The 16,817-nt window shown below is 46.9% G+C and overlaps 1 protein-coding gene across 1 annotated transcript in view; it reads left to right on the top strand.

Annotated features, from left to right (window-relative positions):
- The window catches only part of BCR (BCR activator of RhoGEF and GTPase), a 119,664-nt gene that overhangs the window by 63,495 nt on the left and 39,352 nt on the right, over window positions 1-16,817 (top strand). The window contains exons 3-8 of the mRNA XM_067550010.1: window positions 3,964-4,068; window positions 4,611-4,796; window positions 9,701-9,808; window positions 11,549-11,609; window positions 12,496-12,548; window positions 12,954-13,094. Coding sequence (XP_067406111.1) covers window positions 3,964-4,068; window positions 4,611-4,796; window positions 9,701-9,808; window positions 11,549-11,609; window positions 12,496-12,548; window positions 12,954-13,094 — 654 coding nt within the window. The remainder of the gene's footprint in view (window positions 1-3,963; window positions 4,069-4,610; window positions 4,797-9,700; window positions 9,809-11,548; window positions 11,610-12,495; window positions 12,549-12,953; window positions 13,095-16,817) is intronic.

The following is a 16,817-nucleotide window of genomic DNA, read 5'->3' as shown; positions in this document are numbered from 1 at the left end:
AGGGAGATGCCAGCTGGGTCTGCTTTGTAAAATCTTATTCATCGTGTTTCCAGATTCTTAATCCGTACGCTCCCAATATGTACAATAAAATGATTATTGCTGTTTTAAACAACAGCCAAAAAGCCCTGAGCCCTTTAAACAGATTTGGGAAGAGCTGTATCTGTCTAATCCTTGGAGCTGGTGAATCCCAGGCTTGCAGTAATTGAATACAACATGCAATGCCAACCTGGTTAGTAAACTAAAGTACTTAGACAAGTTGTAAACACATTCAAAACAGCCATGGCCCTGTGCCAACATACGCAGGGCTAGTATTATCCAGCACTTTTAACCACTCAGACTGGCCTGGATTCAGGTTGCAGGATTGCACCAATGGCAGCGACCCAACCTATCAGCTTTTAAATCCCCAGGAGAGCTTGCTGCACCGTCCTGCTGTAGAGGAGACAGCAGCCTGTGAATAGGGCTGCTGGCATCCCATGCTCCTGAAGCTCTTATTCTAATCAGTGCTTCCCCTCCCTCCGCCATGTTTTGCCTGCAGCTCCTGAAGAGCAGGAGCAGAGCACTGATTACAACAAACTTGTTCAGAGCTGACTTGGTGCAGAGCTTCACAGAGAGCACGCGCCCATGACAGACAGATGGGCTCTGACTGCTGCCACGAGATGCTCTTATGAGATGAATTTATTTTTAAATTTGTGGAGGAGGGTGACTGAGGAGGGGGAGAGCGCTGAGGAAAAGAGGGAGGGATAGAAGAATCAGGATGCTTGCTGGACACCTACAAGTGAAACATGGGCTAAGCCAACCTCAGAGGAAGCCCACCATCCACCCCTCCCCAGCAGCCAGGCAGGGAATAAACTGTGCTTTCCGCCATGTGCTGCTGCTGAATCTGCTGATGACTCCCCATCTTTGACAGCACTTCATCTAATAAGAGTGCTGCCGCTTGGCCAATGTGAGTCTGGTAAATGTGGGGCCTACTCCCATATCTCTGCAACAGCTGTGTGTGCTCAGACTCTTGATTTCCTTCTCCCAGTGAGTGGGAGTGAGGGAAGGAGTTCATAATCCTAGCAGATGTTTCTCTCCTCCATGTGTGGCAGGGGGCTGTTCTTCCATCCCTAGGTGCTGGGCATTCCACTTCTTTCTCTGCCTGGAATGCGGAAGCAAGGCAAGGAGTGAAGCTCTGGTCACAGGGGCACTCCCCTTGTTTGTTAGGTGCACCAGGCAGAGCAAAGAGTGCTCTTGGAATTGGTGTGTGTCTCCCTGCTCTGCCTCTTTACTTCTGTGCGGGAGAGGGGCGTGGCGTTCTTGTGCACGCCTGCTCACCACTTTGACTCACCACTGATGAGTGGGTGAGACCATTTCCAGTTCTGCAGATGGGAAAGCAGTTGAATGATCAAAACTAACTGCCTGTTCCTGTGCCTGCTGAAGACTGGTACCAAACTCCCTGTGACTTTCCTGGGCTCAGAGTACGTTTCCGTGAGCGGGATATAAAGAGTGGAGGATGCAGTCCCCCTCGGAGGGTGAAGAGGGATTGGAGCTGGATCCTGATGCGCTTCTGGCGGTGAGAGCTGCCCACTCAGTAAGGTACTAGATAAAACTGTCAAAGCAGGGCTTCCTCAGCAGGAAATGTGCATTGGATCATCAGCTCTCAGGAGGGAAATAATGAGCAGCAGCACAACCAAGACAGAAGAAACATGGTGTCTTATTGATCCCTGACAGCAGCAGGAGCAGCAGCAGATCAGCTGAATGAGCTCCAGGAATCTGTGTAAATTTCAGGGACTGCCCTAGAAACCTTGAATATGCTCTGTGGCTGTAGGTTCAATTCCCCTGGGGTTTCCTGATGCAGCTGCTGCACTGTAGCCCGAGGCAGCCAGGCCACTTGGGCCGGATAGAACTGAAAGGGGACAGGAGTTGCTGGTTACATAAAAGAGATTAAAAACCACTCCTCTCTCTCTCTCTCTCTCTCTCTCTATTTATATATATATATATATATATATATATATATATATATATATATATAACAATCAAACAAGGAACCGCCATCTTTACCATCTCAGGATGCCCAGTAGGGATTGCTAGAAATCCGAGCTTGTTCATATGAATGAGAAAATAGGGATTTCTAGAGCTGGAAGGAAAACTCTGTGTGACAGTAAATCTATAGCAATATTTTTTGGGTTAACTTAAAAGGGATTTAAAGGACTCATCAGAATCTGACTGTCTTTGTCTATACGAAGTTCATGATATTGCTCCTATTCAGCAGCTTTGCAAATCCCTGCTTACAGATTGGGTCTGGTTTCTCAGAGTCCTGCACTCTGTCTTCACTGTGTCGTCTGGTGAGAATTACGGTGGCATGTCAGTAAGGTACCAGTTTCCAAAGAGGGACCAATCATGCCATTCGCCACAGGAGAAAGATGGAAGCAGTGATGGGTTTTTAACGTTTTTTGTAAAGTTACTTGTAAATATTGTAGAAACCCTTGGCCACGCAGAAGCTTCATGCATGAACTTATATTGCAAATTTGGGCCACTGGGAGCTTCTCAGGTACAGCCAAGAGAGAGCTCTGGTCATCCAAAGGCACTGGTCCCTTCCTCTTAGGTTGAAGAAAATCTGTTAAAAGTCTTAGACCTATGTTTTTGTTCTGTGTTTGTACCGTGCCTAGCCCAATGGTCCATGGTAAGGCTCCTAGGCATTCCTGCAATATGAGAAACAAATAATCATCAGATAGTTGAGCAGTTCTGATTCTGTAAAGTAGAGGGCAGTGGTGCACACATGCGCACACACTGGCCAGCTCAGTATAGTATTTAAGATGCTGTGTCTAATCACTGGTGTGTTTTTCCTTGAAGCTGGATAACAAATTCCTGAGCTCCTCAGAAACTCCCTTTCAAGATGGCAAAATACATGGTGTGTCTAAGAACTTCACTGAAAGGGGGGGTGCAAACTCAAGAGATTTCTTCTTCCATATCTTAGCTGGCTTGTGTATAAATTTTTACCCGTTTCTTTAGAGCAGCTTCCATCTACCATTTCTTTTCAAGAGATGTTGCAGTTTTTGAAACACTGCATAGAGGAACCATTTTAAGGTCTTTTTCTCTCAAAAAATGCTTAGACAATTTAATGAAAGTATTTGAAAAAAACAATTGTAGTTTGTTGCTCAGGCTTAACCCAACAATAGGATCCATTGCAGTTTCTTGGAGTTGTATATGGGCTCAAAACAACCTCATAACGGGACTGTTGCTGCAAACTTAACTATGGGGAGGCTACTCCAGAACCCAAAATGAGGGTTTCCCAGCTAAAAGAGAGCTCTGTTGGCTTTCACCTATGGAAAGACTCACATTCAGCCTATGGAATGCAGCCTACTGTCATGTTCACGTAGTTCTCGATCCTATTCCCACTGAAGTCAACAGGCAAAACCGTTCTGATATTTACTGGGGCACGACTGAGCCCCAAACTATCCATGTATGGCCACCATAATGACTCTTCTGAACTTTCTTCTCTTTTGGGTCATCTCTGTGAAAACAGTAATGTTGCACGGAATCCTGATAAGAAAAACCCATTTAGAGAATCAGCACGAATGTCCCAAGTAATGCAGACTATCCTACACTCTAAATAAAATAGACGTGTTAAAAGAATAACCATTGGGACCAGTTAGTGCCTGAGAACTGCTTTAACGAATGGCAGAAAAGAAACAAGCGGTCATCTTGTGGAAAGCCCAGGCTATAATAGGGGGTGTGTCCATTTCAAGTGACACACACAAACAAGTATTAAGTCAAGCTCCTGGAGAATTATCATTAAGTTTCTAAGTTACTGGGTAAATAAACTCTGTGTATTATTTTTATTGCTACAGAAGCTGGGAGATGGTCACATTTTTTTATTAATCTACACATAAATACAGTAAATTTAGTTTGCTCTGAGGACATATTTTCTATGCTGACTAACCCCCCCCCCCCCCCCTTTCCTTTCATCATCTTTCTCTGTAGAGTGAGCCAGACTTGGAGAAGGGTTTGGAGATGAGAAAATGGGTCCTGTCTGGAATCCTAGCCAGTGAGGAAACCTACCTGAGTCACCTAGAAGCTCTGCTGCTGGTAAGTACCTGTCACAGACACCAGTATTCATGATAATAGTCACACTTGCTGAGCAGCTTTCATCCAAGATTTCCAAAAGCTTCACAAGCACTGACTGTTTCACAGTGACCTGGTGAAGTAGGTAGTTGTTATCCTGATTTTATAGGTGGAGAAATGGAGGTTTAGGAAAGCAAAGTGACTTCACCTAGGTTATACAGGGAGTCATTGGCAGAGCTTGGAATAGAATCCAGGAGTCCTGACTTCTAGTCTCCCTGTTTTAACTATTACACCCACTGTCCCCCCGTAGCTAGTGGTATAGAGATTAAGGGGACAAAATAAGGGGCACAAGGACTATAATTTCAGCATTCAGCTCCTGGGGAAAATCTGTCAACTGGGAATTGCTGAACTACCCCATGGAGAGAATTGGTACAGTCTAGTGTTCAGGAAGCCACTGATGTGTCAGTGGGACCATCACTTAACAGGATAGGAAGGATGCATTAGAACATGACAAAGGCAAGCTTACTTGGTGCATGTAGTAACAATCTCCTTGATTCTACTTTTAGCCCATGAAGCCTTTGAAAGCTGCTGCCACTACTTCTCAGCCTGTACTGACCAGTCAGCAGATTGAGACTATTTTCTTCAAAGTGCCTGAGCTGTATGAGATCCACAAAGAATTCTATGATGGGCTCTTTCCCCGAGTGCAGCAGTGGAGTCACCAGCAGCGTGTAGGAGACCTCTTCCAGAAACTGGTGAGTAAGCTACTACCACCAACGCTCCTTTAACTTCAGGGCAGGTTAAAAATGTGTGTCTTCCTGGTGTCACTGAGACTCGCATTCATTGCTTTGCATGGCTCTGATGAGTGGTGTTCCATGGCTGGATGAGGTGATGGGATTCTAAATCCCCCACTAGGGCAGATTCATAACTAGGCTGGCTGATTGTTTTGTGTTCCGCACTTAGAGGCTACATCATGACCCTCACCAATATTACAAACACACAGTCTTCCATGAGACTTCGGAGCACCCCACAAGACCTGCAGTGTGTCACCCGCTGATTGTTCAGCTGATTGTAGGCTGGCATGGCAACCTGACATTTTAGAGTGACAGTGTCAGAGCCCTTTGGGGGCACATAGAATAGAGTTCAATTTCATATTTCACTTACTATATAAAATACCCCGTGACACTGCATAGGCGTAAATTAGATTGCTAGTGGTGCATTGGCTGTGCAGTTACTCAGTATGATTCATACGCTGCCTTGGAGGTTGGAACCATTGGGGTGGAAGACATCCAGGCGCCTCTGAGCCCTGAAATTTCTTCCCTATATTTCTGTCCTCGGACATCCTGTGTCATACCTGACCATCCAACCTCTGTTTGAAAACAATTTCCTTTGGAGCCTGCCAGTCTTGTTCCAGAGCAAGCTACAGGGATTATTACAGAGGGACAGGAAGTGTGTTGTCTCATACTATAGATTTACTACTATTATTTATTACTTGTGTTGTGATAGCACCTAAGAGTCCCAGTCACGGACCCAGATCACATTGCTCTGTACAAACGGAAACCAAAACATGATCTGCTGCATTCACATCCCCTGCTGACCCCCTAATCACACGTGGCAGTGCATTTCACTAGCATTTGCAAAATTCTAATAAAAACTTACCATGTGCCCAGCCTGACCGTGCCAGTGATACTGACCAAACTAATAAAATTTTACTCTTCCATTAGAAAACCCTTGCTCCCCCTGTATTAACAGACACATAACATTTTGCAAGCTCTGCAGTAGACTACCAGACCAGCTGCTAGGACCTTGGTGGTGTTTCTTCATCCTTGAATTCTTCCTGCTATCTATGCTCATCTACTACAGTTCTGGGGGCAGTAGAGAGAGAAATCCTCCTAGGGAATAACCAGGTTCTTTCCCATAACCATGGCCAAGGTCAAAGCCATAGGTAGCTGCTTAGGTTGTGCACTCAGAAGGCGCCTTAATATGAATTAGCATGTCAAACCCTTTCTTTGTCTCTGCTCTGGCAACCCATCCTCTCTTGGAGCTGGTATAACCCCAAGTCATTAGCAGGTGATTGTTTCTTTTAGGCACTGCCTTCGGGCACTGCTGTTTTCACGTGAGGAGACTAATTAGTTTGAGATGTTTGAGAAAGGAAACTGGAGTGCATGTTTATGTGCATTTCCACTTGTTGCTGCTCTGTTCCATCCCTACCCTCTCCTCCTCATGTTGCTTTGCTCCATCTGCACTGTTGTTGTTACCTTGTGCTTTGATATTCCACCCTCCTCCGCCTCCGCTTGTTCTATTCCCCTTGCTCTGATGTGGATGTGTTTTTCAGTCTGCTGCTGAGAGTTCCCTTAGCAAAGCTCCACAGAAGACCCCGGTGTGCAGAACAGACAAGGATAAAAGCAACTTATAGAGCCTGAAGTTGACCCAGAGGTTTCCAAACCAGATGCTTGATTGTCTACATTTAACAGGCAACCCTCTAGCCCCTCCCCTAGAGTGTGCACAAAGCAAAGGATTATAGGAGCCTCACTTTCTTTTCTAAAAAGAAAAGAATCTCCACATTCCTGAGGTGCCTCTGATTTCCTGGGTTGAGATGACATTCCAGTGAGTAGCTTACTGGATGGAGAGTGCAGTTCACCAGGTCACTCAATTGTTAACATCTGTGTCAGCAGTGCACCAGTACCCTTCCCTGTTGACTTGAGGCAGAGGGACAATATTTTATGTGTCCTCCAGCAGCTCAAGAGGAAGCCGCAGGAAGCTGCCTTTCACTGCTGGTGTATTTTAGGAAGGAGGAGATTGGTTGGTGCCTTAGCAAATAATAGCTCATGGACATGGTATATGGTATTCAGAGATTAGCTCACAAGGTCTGAGCCGTCTGCTTCTGCTCCACAGCTTGCTGAAGCTGAGATGCAAGAAGAGAGTTGCAATCAAATGATGCCTGATAAACTTCCTTGAAAGGGTAGCGAAATAATGATATTAGCTAAAGCAGAGCTCTATAAATGACTTATCATAGCTGGCTTGTCCCAGTAAGCTTTGACTTACTGTATTGCTGCTACTCTGACCTGAGCGTAAGGCCGTGCATACAGATGAGTCTGGCAAGCCCATGTACCTGGCATCCATAATACTCTCCTTTTCTTTACCCTGAATCTTTTGTGTTTGTAATAGAATTGGCAAGCTATGCTGGATCTGTGTTGGGAGCAGCTTGCCCTCGTGTAGCAATAACTCAGTTATGCGAAGCGAACATCTCACGGAGCTCTGGGCTGCTTAGCTGTTTCAGCTCTGGTGATTCAGTGTGGTGTTCTGATAGATACTGAAGCAGTCACTTTATTCCACTATTTTCTCTGACAAACTGAGCGTTTTGCTGTACTGGACACAGCCAAACCATTCTTAGCAGCCAGTTAAAACCATCTTGGGCAAGAGAGAGATTGCTAAAACACTAGACATTGGAGCATGGCCAGTCGGGACACACACCAAGTCCTTTGAACAGACTTTTCAGATGTGGCCATGCCATGAAATATGATGATGGTGATAGAGTTTGGAGTCTTGATAATTATCCTCAGGGCATTGGTGGCATCCATTTTATTTAACCTGTAAAATAAAGAGCCACAGATTGAAATGGAAGGCAGTGCACCAAGAAACATCTAGAATCCTGCATATTGCGGCGCTCTCCGCAATGAGATTCTGCCATCAGAAATTGTCAAAGAAGCTGTGTTATCCCGCCTTTTCAACTGGAGGATAAAAAGCACCAGCTGTAAAGTGTAGAACTGGGTGGAAATATTTTGAAAATATATTGGGCAGGGTTGAAATTTCCTATGATGATTTTTAATGAAAAACTGAAATTTTGACTCCAAAAATGGTTTTTGGTTTTTAAAAAAGTTTAAACTTTTTGTTTTTCAGAAACAGAAAATGATTTTTACCAAAAAAAACCCCACACAAATTTTACAAAAAAAAGTGATGTCCAGTTTTTCATAGATAAATGAGAAAATTTTAACCAAAATAAGAATTTTCCATAAAAATGTTTTGTTTTGATCAAAAAGGCATTTTTCGTCCAAAAACGTCTTGACTAATCTATTGTTTTGACCAACTCTATTCAGGAGTGTTAGGAAAAGCAAGAGCCCTTGCACTGATGGAAAAAGAACTTACTTCCTAGCTACCATCTCTAGGACATGATTCCAAAATTGAAATGTTATAAATCCCCCAAATGAGCAGTAATCTTGATTGCAACCTCTTCTGGGAGTGGTGCAAGAGTGCTAGCTATGGATCATATGCTTTCTGTAGGCTTGAGGCCAGGCCATCCCTGGCATCAGTTGCCACCAATTTGAGTAGGAGCTGTGCCATCGTGCAGCAGGGCTGAAATTAGTTCCCTCATCTCTCAGTAAAAATCGTTTTAGGAAACAACTCACAGTTTCTCAAGCTACTATTACTTAAGTAAACTGTGTAGGGAAAGATGCACAGAGATATTGGGAAGCTACTCCAGTGCCAGTCTGTCCTGCAGGAGGCAATGTAGGGAATGATGCAAAAGTACTGGCTGTAGGGGAAGCTCACAGCTATGTTAGTGGGAGCTTTTCCCAGCAAGAGTCTCTCTAGAATGGTGAGGAGCACTGACTGTGGGGAAGTTCACAGCCCCTCTGGCCCCAGTCTCCCAGCAGCAGTCATAGTAGGGAATAGTGTCAGAGTGCTGACAGCACACACACAGTAGTTATAGAGTGTGTGTTGGATTGAAAATACTCTCCTTTTCAGTACAGTCCTTCAGTGCTCCTTCTGTTGGCATTTTTCTGATTGTATGCTGGGAAGCCCATTTGAACTGCCGAGGTGTTTACAGCACAGCCCACGGCTCTGCAACACAAAGGTTACTTGAGAGTTCAGACATGCTTGGAATTTGCCCAGGGATTTCCCAGGCTGGATCTTATGCTGTCTGGCATGAACATGACTGCTACTTAGAAATCAGCAAACAGGATCAGTGCTAAGACCTAGTGATTAATAATGGCTCATTACAGGATCCAAGGCTTGCCATACTTTTATCTGGGTCCACCACATGTTCTACTCTTGCAAATTCCTGCTGTTTCCTTTCACCTAGCATTGCCGTCCATGCCTTCCAGCAGTAGTTCTACGCTGTGTGTACTGTATTCGCCTCTTCAGCACTGCTTCAGTGCTTCAACCATGTGGCTTTAGATAATGTCTGCATATGTAGATCTTGGTTAATATCTGGGTTTGTTTTAACAACTTCAGCAGATGCACAGAAGCAACTGCGTAGCTGATTGGGGTCACATTGGTGCTGTCGGGCTGAATCATTCTGGTCTGATTCATATTTCATGGCAAACAGCCAACGGCTCCTGGAAAGTTTCATCCATGAGCTAAAATATTAATAGACATTAATCTGGCAGTTAGAAGGGAAACATTAGGTGATGGTAATAAAGATTTGTCATCCTCCCAGGCTAGCAAGTTAACTTCTGCAGGGTAGAAGGAACCATCACACAAGGAGCACCTGTTCCAGTGGGGGAGAGCCCGTAGGAGAGAGGGGTACTTCCTGTTCAGAGTATCCTGAGTTTCTTTGGATTGGTGTAAATCAGCCTCTTCCCTGGTTACTCTGACTCCAGCCAGCAGCTGTCCAAAGCCATCTCCTTCCCTGGTGTTTGTTTTGTTTTGATTTCTGCAGGCCAGCCAGCTGGGAGTATACAGGGCCTTCGTGGATAACTACGAGGTTGCCATGGAGACAGCAGAGAAATGCTGCCAGGCCAATGCTCAGTTTGCTGAAATCTCCGAGGTAATGTCATGACGTTCAGACACACATGCTGCCCAAATCTGATTAATATGCTGCGATGTCACTCCTGTGCTGCAGCCTCCCAAGTGCCTTTGTAGCCATCACTCCTGGGAGAGGCTGGGACTGGAGAAGCTGTGCCCCCCCCCAGCTGCTGCTCCAGCCCCCACCATGGCCTTTACTTAAGGCTGGCACAGGAAGAACTGTGAGTTTTCCCGTAGGCAGCTCTTGCTCACTATTCCCCACAGTCACTCTTATAGTGACTGGCATGGCTTTGAACTTTCCTTGCTCTGCTCCAGCATCATAAAGTCCTAACGAGGAAGATTGTGTTTGAGCGCCTGATCTCTCTTTTGCTCATAATGACTTACTGTAGTGTAAAAGGCTGTCTCTAGCCGCTTGCATTATGTCTGTCTGTAGAATCACAGGCTTAATTAGCCCCAAGTACTGAAAGAAGTAGTGCTAGAATGTGCTCTGTTTAAAATGACAAGTGTGTCAAGTGGAATCCTATTATGATTTATTAGGCTGCTTTGATTTCCTCTCTTGGAGTGGGATTCCATGTGTTGAAGTACTTTATAGGCTTCTCGTGCCATGGGCGACAGGTGGAGGTCCTCATGCAGCGGACAGTGTCACTGTGGTGATTACAGTCCCAAGAAACACCACGGCTGGAAAAAAGCTGCCAAGAAAAATTGGATTTAAATGGAACCACCTTTTAGGTATCGGATACGTGCCGAGCCAGAGGCATTTATTTATTGTTTTTAAAACAGTATTTCATCCAGGAGCCCGAAATCTTTTTTATCTTTAAAATTAAAAAGTAAAAAGTTTCAAGACATTAAGGCTGAGGGAACACAAACTGGCAATGCCCTTTGAAAATGTGCTGTGGTTCTCATCACTGTGAGATGGGGCTCTCTACCTCCCCTCTGCAGCCAAGGCTTTCTGATGGGTTTTGATCCTAGAACACAGCCTGGAGCATCAGCAATGTCACCTTGCTGTCAGAGCAGCTTCCCTCGCACTTAATTTTTTGAATAGATAAATACAATCTATAAAGTCTCCTCTGACTAATAGTTAGATTTATTAGTTGTATTATGGTAGTGTCACAAAAGAGATCTGGGCCTCATCATGCTAGGCACTGTACAAATACGTAATATGTTGTCCCCGGGATTTGCCATTTCCTGGTGGGTAAGTGCTAAAGTCCTGGCAATAACCATAGGGTAATAAATAGTGATAACGATGATTATGATGGTACTTCTGTGCCAATGTCCTGCTGAAGATTTCAGAGCAAGAGACTTGCCCAAGGTCACACTGTAGGGAGCAGCAGAGTCAGGAATAGCAGCTAAGTCTGCTGACTGGCCACCTTGTGCTTTAACTACCAGACTATATGTACACAGAGCCAGTGGCACATGCATCCCTGTAGATATGCCCTCGTCTTACTGGTGATAACAGCTTAGCCATCCCCAGGTTTTCTCACATATGCAGTATGTGTCTCCCTGCTTTTTCAGTTCTTTATTAGGATTCACTCCTAGGAATTCTGCTTGGAGCTGGAGGCTCCTGGGTGACTATGATATGGTGATGGTAGAGTTACCATCAGAACAGTTTTCCTTCACTGACACGGAATATAGCGGGGGTTTTCTGAATGCTGCTTTAGGCTGACTGTATGAACACAAATGTCTCTCTCCCCCTGGGAGGTACTGAGGAGTGGTATTTCTGGGTGATTAACAGTCTCCTACATGGATTTTCTTTTTCTTTTAGAATCTCAAGGCCAGAAATACAAAGGACTCAAAAGATCAGACAACAAAAAACTCCTTGGAAAGTGAGTGTTCTGTATTGAGGAGACTGTGGTTTGTCAGTACTTGGAGGGATGGGAGTGGAGCTGGCTACTGCTGCCCTGAGTGGAGGGTAGACATTGTGGAATAATCATTCACTAGCCCCATCTTCCATGATCCTTTTGCTTTCTAAATGTTGGTGGCTTTCCCGGGCCCATTGAACTAGGCACTGTACATACACATAGCAAGAGATAGTCCCTGCTTTGGGGAGCTGCCAGACTTGTTTAAGACATAGCCTCCTGGATGGCAGGATTTGGGAGCAACCTATAGATGCCATTCTGAGCTCTGGAGGGAAAGTGGTGCCTTGATCACCCTTCAGAGACCTTCCTGGCAAGATCAGGAGAGGCATTGAAGGGGAATGGCTCTAGAGGGTGTTGCTAGGCACTGTACTCAGCTGCAGGGTCAGCCATGAAGATCTAAAGCTTTGAGGGTGCAAGAGGTTAATCCAAAGAGTGCCCTGCTGGGAGTGCTCTAGGCCATCCGACCTGCTCACCGCTCTCCCTCGGTCTGCGTGTTGCCTGGGTGTGAAGTACTTTGTGTGTCTTTCTCTGTTTGTGCAGTGTGTTTGAATGTCTGAATTAGCTATACTGAGGGGTGTGTGTGTGTGTGTGTGTGTTGGGGGGTGTTTGTAAAGGGACTGTGTGTACGTGTGGTTGCTGACTGCTTCTGTCCACACACTTGTGTATTTTATTGACTGTATAGTTCATTAACTATGGAGAAGAGAATTGCAGGATACCCCACTGGTTGTTAAGCATGTTTCCTCTATACTAATGTGTGCCTGTATGCTTGGGTTGCACGGGTCAGTGTGCTCTGTAGGGCACTCTGGTTTTATATGGCTACATTTCTTATGCCTGAGCTGCTTTCTCTCCACAGCTCTGCTGTACAAGCCAGTGGATCGAGTGACACGCAGCACGCTTGTTCTTCATGTAAGTAGCTTGTGTGTATAAATGACAATTATAAGAGCACAGAAGCTGTCCCCACTTTCTCTTCTCTCAAGTCTTTCCTGCACATACAGGACTGGGGAAACTAAGAGGCTGTCACTCTCTACAGGTGTGTCTTGTCTTTATGTACAGAGGAGCAACCTGAAGTTTCTAATGGAGAATAATTCCAAGCATGGAATCAGTGACATCTCCCCAGTGGTGTTAACAGGCAGAATTAGACTCCACAGCTAAAGTGGGATGGGACAGTCATCTGCAGCCTTGCCCTAAACTATGAGGAGCCCAGAGCCACCTGTCCCAAGGTTCCAATAACTGGGGTACGAAGCCTGCAGCTTGCTGTTTCAGTGGACGCCATTCCTTATTCTTGTCCTTTCTTTGTGTTCTTGGTGGTAGGATTTACTGAAACACACTCCAGCAAGCCACCCCGACCACCCCCTCTTGCAGGATGCTCTGCGCATTTCTCAGAACTTCTTGTCTAGCATCAACGAGGAGATCACACCCCGCAGACAATCTATGACTGTTAAGAAGGGAGAGGTGAGTCTCCATCCTCTAGCAACCAGATCTATTTCTAAAGACTTGTTCTGCATTTCTTTGGGAGGGGCAGGAAGTTACGAGAGTACCTCCAGACTGCTGAAGGTTACAATGAATGTAGGGATACCTGAGGACTTACGCCTCCTTTTGATGTAGAAATCTGTCATGCTAGCTGGCCCACAAAGATGAAGTTACTTGCAGACCCAGGATTAGTACTCAAGAATTCCTGGCTCCCAGTCTAGTGTTCACTCCTCTAGGCTATCCCACCATTCTGTGAGAGGTTAATACCTGCTTGTAGATTTTCTTAAACCCCATGCTACCAGTTCCCTTGTGGCTGAGATAGAGTTTATGCACAGTCGTGTTCCACAGGACATGGTGTGGTTCTGCATTTTCTGTTCAGAAGCCTACTTGGAGCTACCAAAGGGGAAGCTTGACTAGAATCCCAGCTCTTATTGCTGCAATGAGCATTAGTGTGTGCTAGCCTGACTCGGAGAGAGTTCTCAGTGGTATTCTACGTGCAAACTCAATCCGAATAAGGTCCCAGGGATCAGAAGGAAGGAAGGCAGATGCTGGAATAATGGAAGATTAGAAGGGCATTTTCCAGCCACCCATGACCCTTACATCCTCTCCCAGACACAAACTTGGCAGGATTTTCACCTAAATCTGCATGTTCATAATGAAATGCATTTCTGCATCTTCTAGAAGCCTACAGTCTTGGGTAAGAGGAAAATCTCACCCAGGGAGATGCTATAGCAAATTGCTGTGGAGAGTGAGAGAGGGCACAGCCAGGGCTGGATTAACTCTCCTGTGGGCCCGGAGCTATTAGATTTTGTGGGGCGCCCAAGTCAGGACCGAAGGGCAAACTGGAGTGGAGAGGTGGGGGAAAGGGAGAACTGGAAGGAGATGGGAGGTTTTTTTGCAGTTCTTTTAGAGAAATGAGATCTGGTGGGGGCATGTTCAGGCGGGGAGCTCAGTCCCTCCAGCTTGATCGCAGCCCTGCCGGGAACTGGGCCAGCCAGGGCACCTGGTGATGCTTTGCAGAGCGACTCCCCAGCAAGGTGTCACCCTCCCTTCAGAATCCCCGCGGCAGCTGGCTCTGGAGCTCTCCGTGCTGCACTTTGGAGCCATTGCCCAGGGTGAGGGCTGGGATCGGGGCAGCCCTTTGGCTATCCGCCAGCCAGATGGGCTTGCCTGAAGGCCAGCCGGAGCAGGCTACAGCCTGGAAAATAACAACCCCCTGCCCACGCCTGCACCCCTGGCCCCTGCTGTCCGCGAACTGAGTTCCCGAGAAGCCGGTGAAACTTCTGGGGCGCAGGGGCACTTGGGCTAGTCGCTCTCCCTGCTCAGGTGGGCACTGGAAGGAAATTCCTGGGATCCCGCCATGGCGTGGCTCAGCGGGTGACCTGCCTAGCAAAGCCCCCAGGTGGGGTGGGCAACAGCTGGCTCCCCCCAGCGCTGGGCTGGGGAGGACCTCCCGACAGCTGGTACTGCAGCTGAGTTGTGGCCACCTTTTCAGTAGCAGGTTTCTATAGGGCAGTAGCTGGTGGGGTCTCAGCCCTGCCGCTGTGAGCTGATCTCTGAGCTGCATGGTCCTGGAGAGTGCCCGGAAAGGTCCAGCCCCATGCGGCTCCCTGAAGCTGAGCCCAGAGAAAAGGACAGCCACGGGCTGCAAGGAGCGGGAGCAGCCGCCCCTCAGGCAAGGTTCCGCAACCGGCGCACTGCGAGTGGGATTGGTGGCAGTCGGCGCCAGGTTCCCCTCTGCGCCCGTGGGTCCTGTCGGGGCCCTCCTTATCCCAAGGCCCTGGGCTGCAGCCCCTAAAGCCCCTGTGTTAATCCGGCCCTGGGCATGCCTGATGATTGAATGATGCTAGAAGTTGTCACTATTATTTCTGTCTCTGAAAGCATCCCCCAGAATGATGTCAGGTCCCAAGGTACAGCAGAGAAATACAGGTTACAGCTCCTGTGTCAAACCGTGTCCAATACAAAGAGACTCATTGCATGAGGCCAAAGAGGTGGAAAACCAGAGCCATTCCTCAGAATGTAAATAGAAGTAGGAAGAAATGGAAATGGGATGCGAGAGACCCTGTGAGCGAGGAAGCTTGGGGTGGTTCATCTGTGTAGAGGCCAATCCAGTTTCCCTGGAAGTCAGTGAAAAGCCCCCCATTAACCTCTGGGGCCCAGAAGGGCTGGGCTCTTTCGCCTCCTTAACCACAGGCTGGATTATTTATAATTGAGACAGAATTCTGCAATGACATGCCTCTGGTTGGCCCCCTGAGTTACTGGGGCAGATCCACCTCTAGGGTAACTCCACTGTAGTTTTGCGAGAGATGAATTTGGTTCCTCCTGCCCAGTAACAGCCAGGGAGGTGCTGGAGGAGATAGTGGGGCCGGGGAGCTTGGATGAAAGAGCTGAATCAAGAGAACAGTACATTTGTGGTAGAGGAACCACAGCTGGAGCTGCTGTCATGTCAAAACTGTGTCCTGTAATCTCCTGCAGTGGCCAAGGTGACTACAACTGGACCCAGCGATCCCCTTCAAACCATTCCAGTGAAAAGTCCTCCAGCCCTTTAAACCAAACACATTCCTGGGGTTATTACTATGTTTCGCTGGCCCTTTCAGCTCTGAGGGTTCCCTGGCAGATGCAGAATGGGGCTATGCCACTGGGCCAGAGTACATTGTTCCTCAATTTGAGCAGGAATTCCTCCACTTACCTCTTGCTTTTGGGCTTATTATGGAACCTCAGGGCTGCCGCTGAGACTAGAACTGGAGAGGCCAGTCAGTAGCAGGGTGGGGTGAAAGTACACACACAAGAGTGGCCAGGGCCTTGTAGGCAGCAGAAGGTCTCATTAAAATGGATGCTGATTGAGGAGGATCGGGTAAGCAGGCTGGAATACACCTATTGCAGGGAGTGCTCTGTAGTCTCAGGTCATCTGTTAGCATCTCAACGAGAGATGCAGGCTTTACAAAGTGTCCTGTGGAATCCTAATGAAGTGACAGGAGCTAGGGCTGAGAGAGTGAAGTTGTTTTTCTCTCGGGTGAGCCATTGGTTTGTCATCACTTACAGAATGAGAAGGGGGTATGTAAAGAGTGGGCTCAGCAGGGCTGTTCCTATTCCCACTCACGCTTCAGTGAAAATCCTGACTTCTGTGGGTTGCTCTGTATTTTACTCTTATGTCAGGGTCAGCAGAATCAGAGATGAAAACAGGTTGTCCTGTGCAATGGAGGGAATCTATAACCCTCTCACACTTGCATGCACCTACTCTGCTCTCAATCTGCTCCAAGCCAAGGTGAAGAATGATGCTTATTCCAGATCTTTCCCAAATTTGCTGTTTAATTTCCTTTCTCTCTGAGAGTCAAACGCTAGCTGCTTCCTTTAGCTTTTCTGCACCAAGGGTCCTGCCTCTAAGAGGGGCAGGGCACCATCTTCTTCCCAAAAGCACATCCACAATGGGGTATGGTCACCATTACCCTGGTTAGAAATTGTGATCCAACTGCCTGCAACAGGAGTGGACTCCCAGCTAGTCATTAATGTAAGATTTCTGCACAATCTTCCTAAATAGGTAACACGCTCTGCTCCCCACCACCAAAAGCCCTTCCAGGTTGGGATCAGAGCTGTGTTTTGTCTCTGTGTGTAAATCTCTGGCTTTCCCTTTACTTCTGCTCCCCTTTCCTGTGCCCTCCCCTGGGATGACGGGACACCATGCATTTTGCATCTCCTAATTGAGGG

This window comes from Emydura macquarii, unplaced genomic scaffold (genome assembly GCF_026122565.2).
Source record: "Emydura macquarii macquarii isolate MOO-44397 ecotype Brisbane River unplaced genomic scaffold, CSIRO-AGI_Emac_v2 contig_1254, whole genome shotgun sequence".
Lineage (NCBI taxonomy): Eukaryota > Metazoa > Chordata > Testudines > Chelidae > Emydura > Emydura macquarii.
The sequence above is the reverse complement of the archived record's forward strand: the minus strand, read 5'-3'. Positions and strand labels throughout refer to the sequence as shown.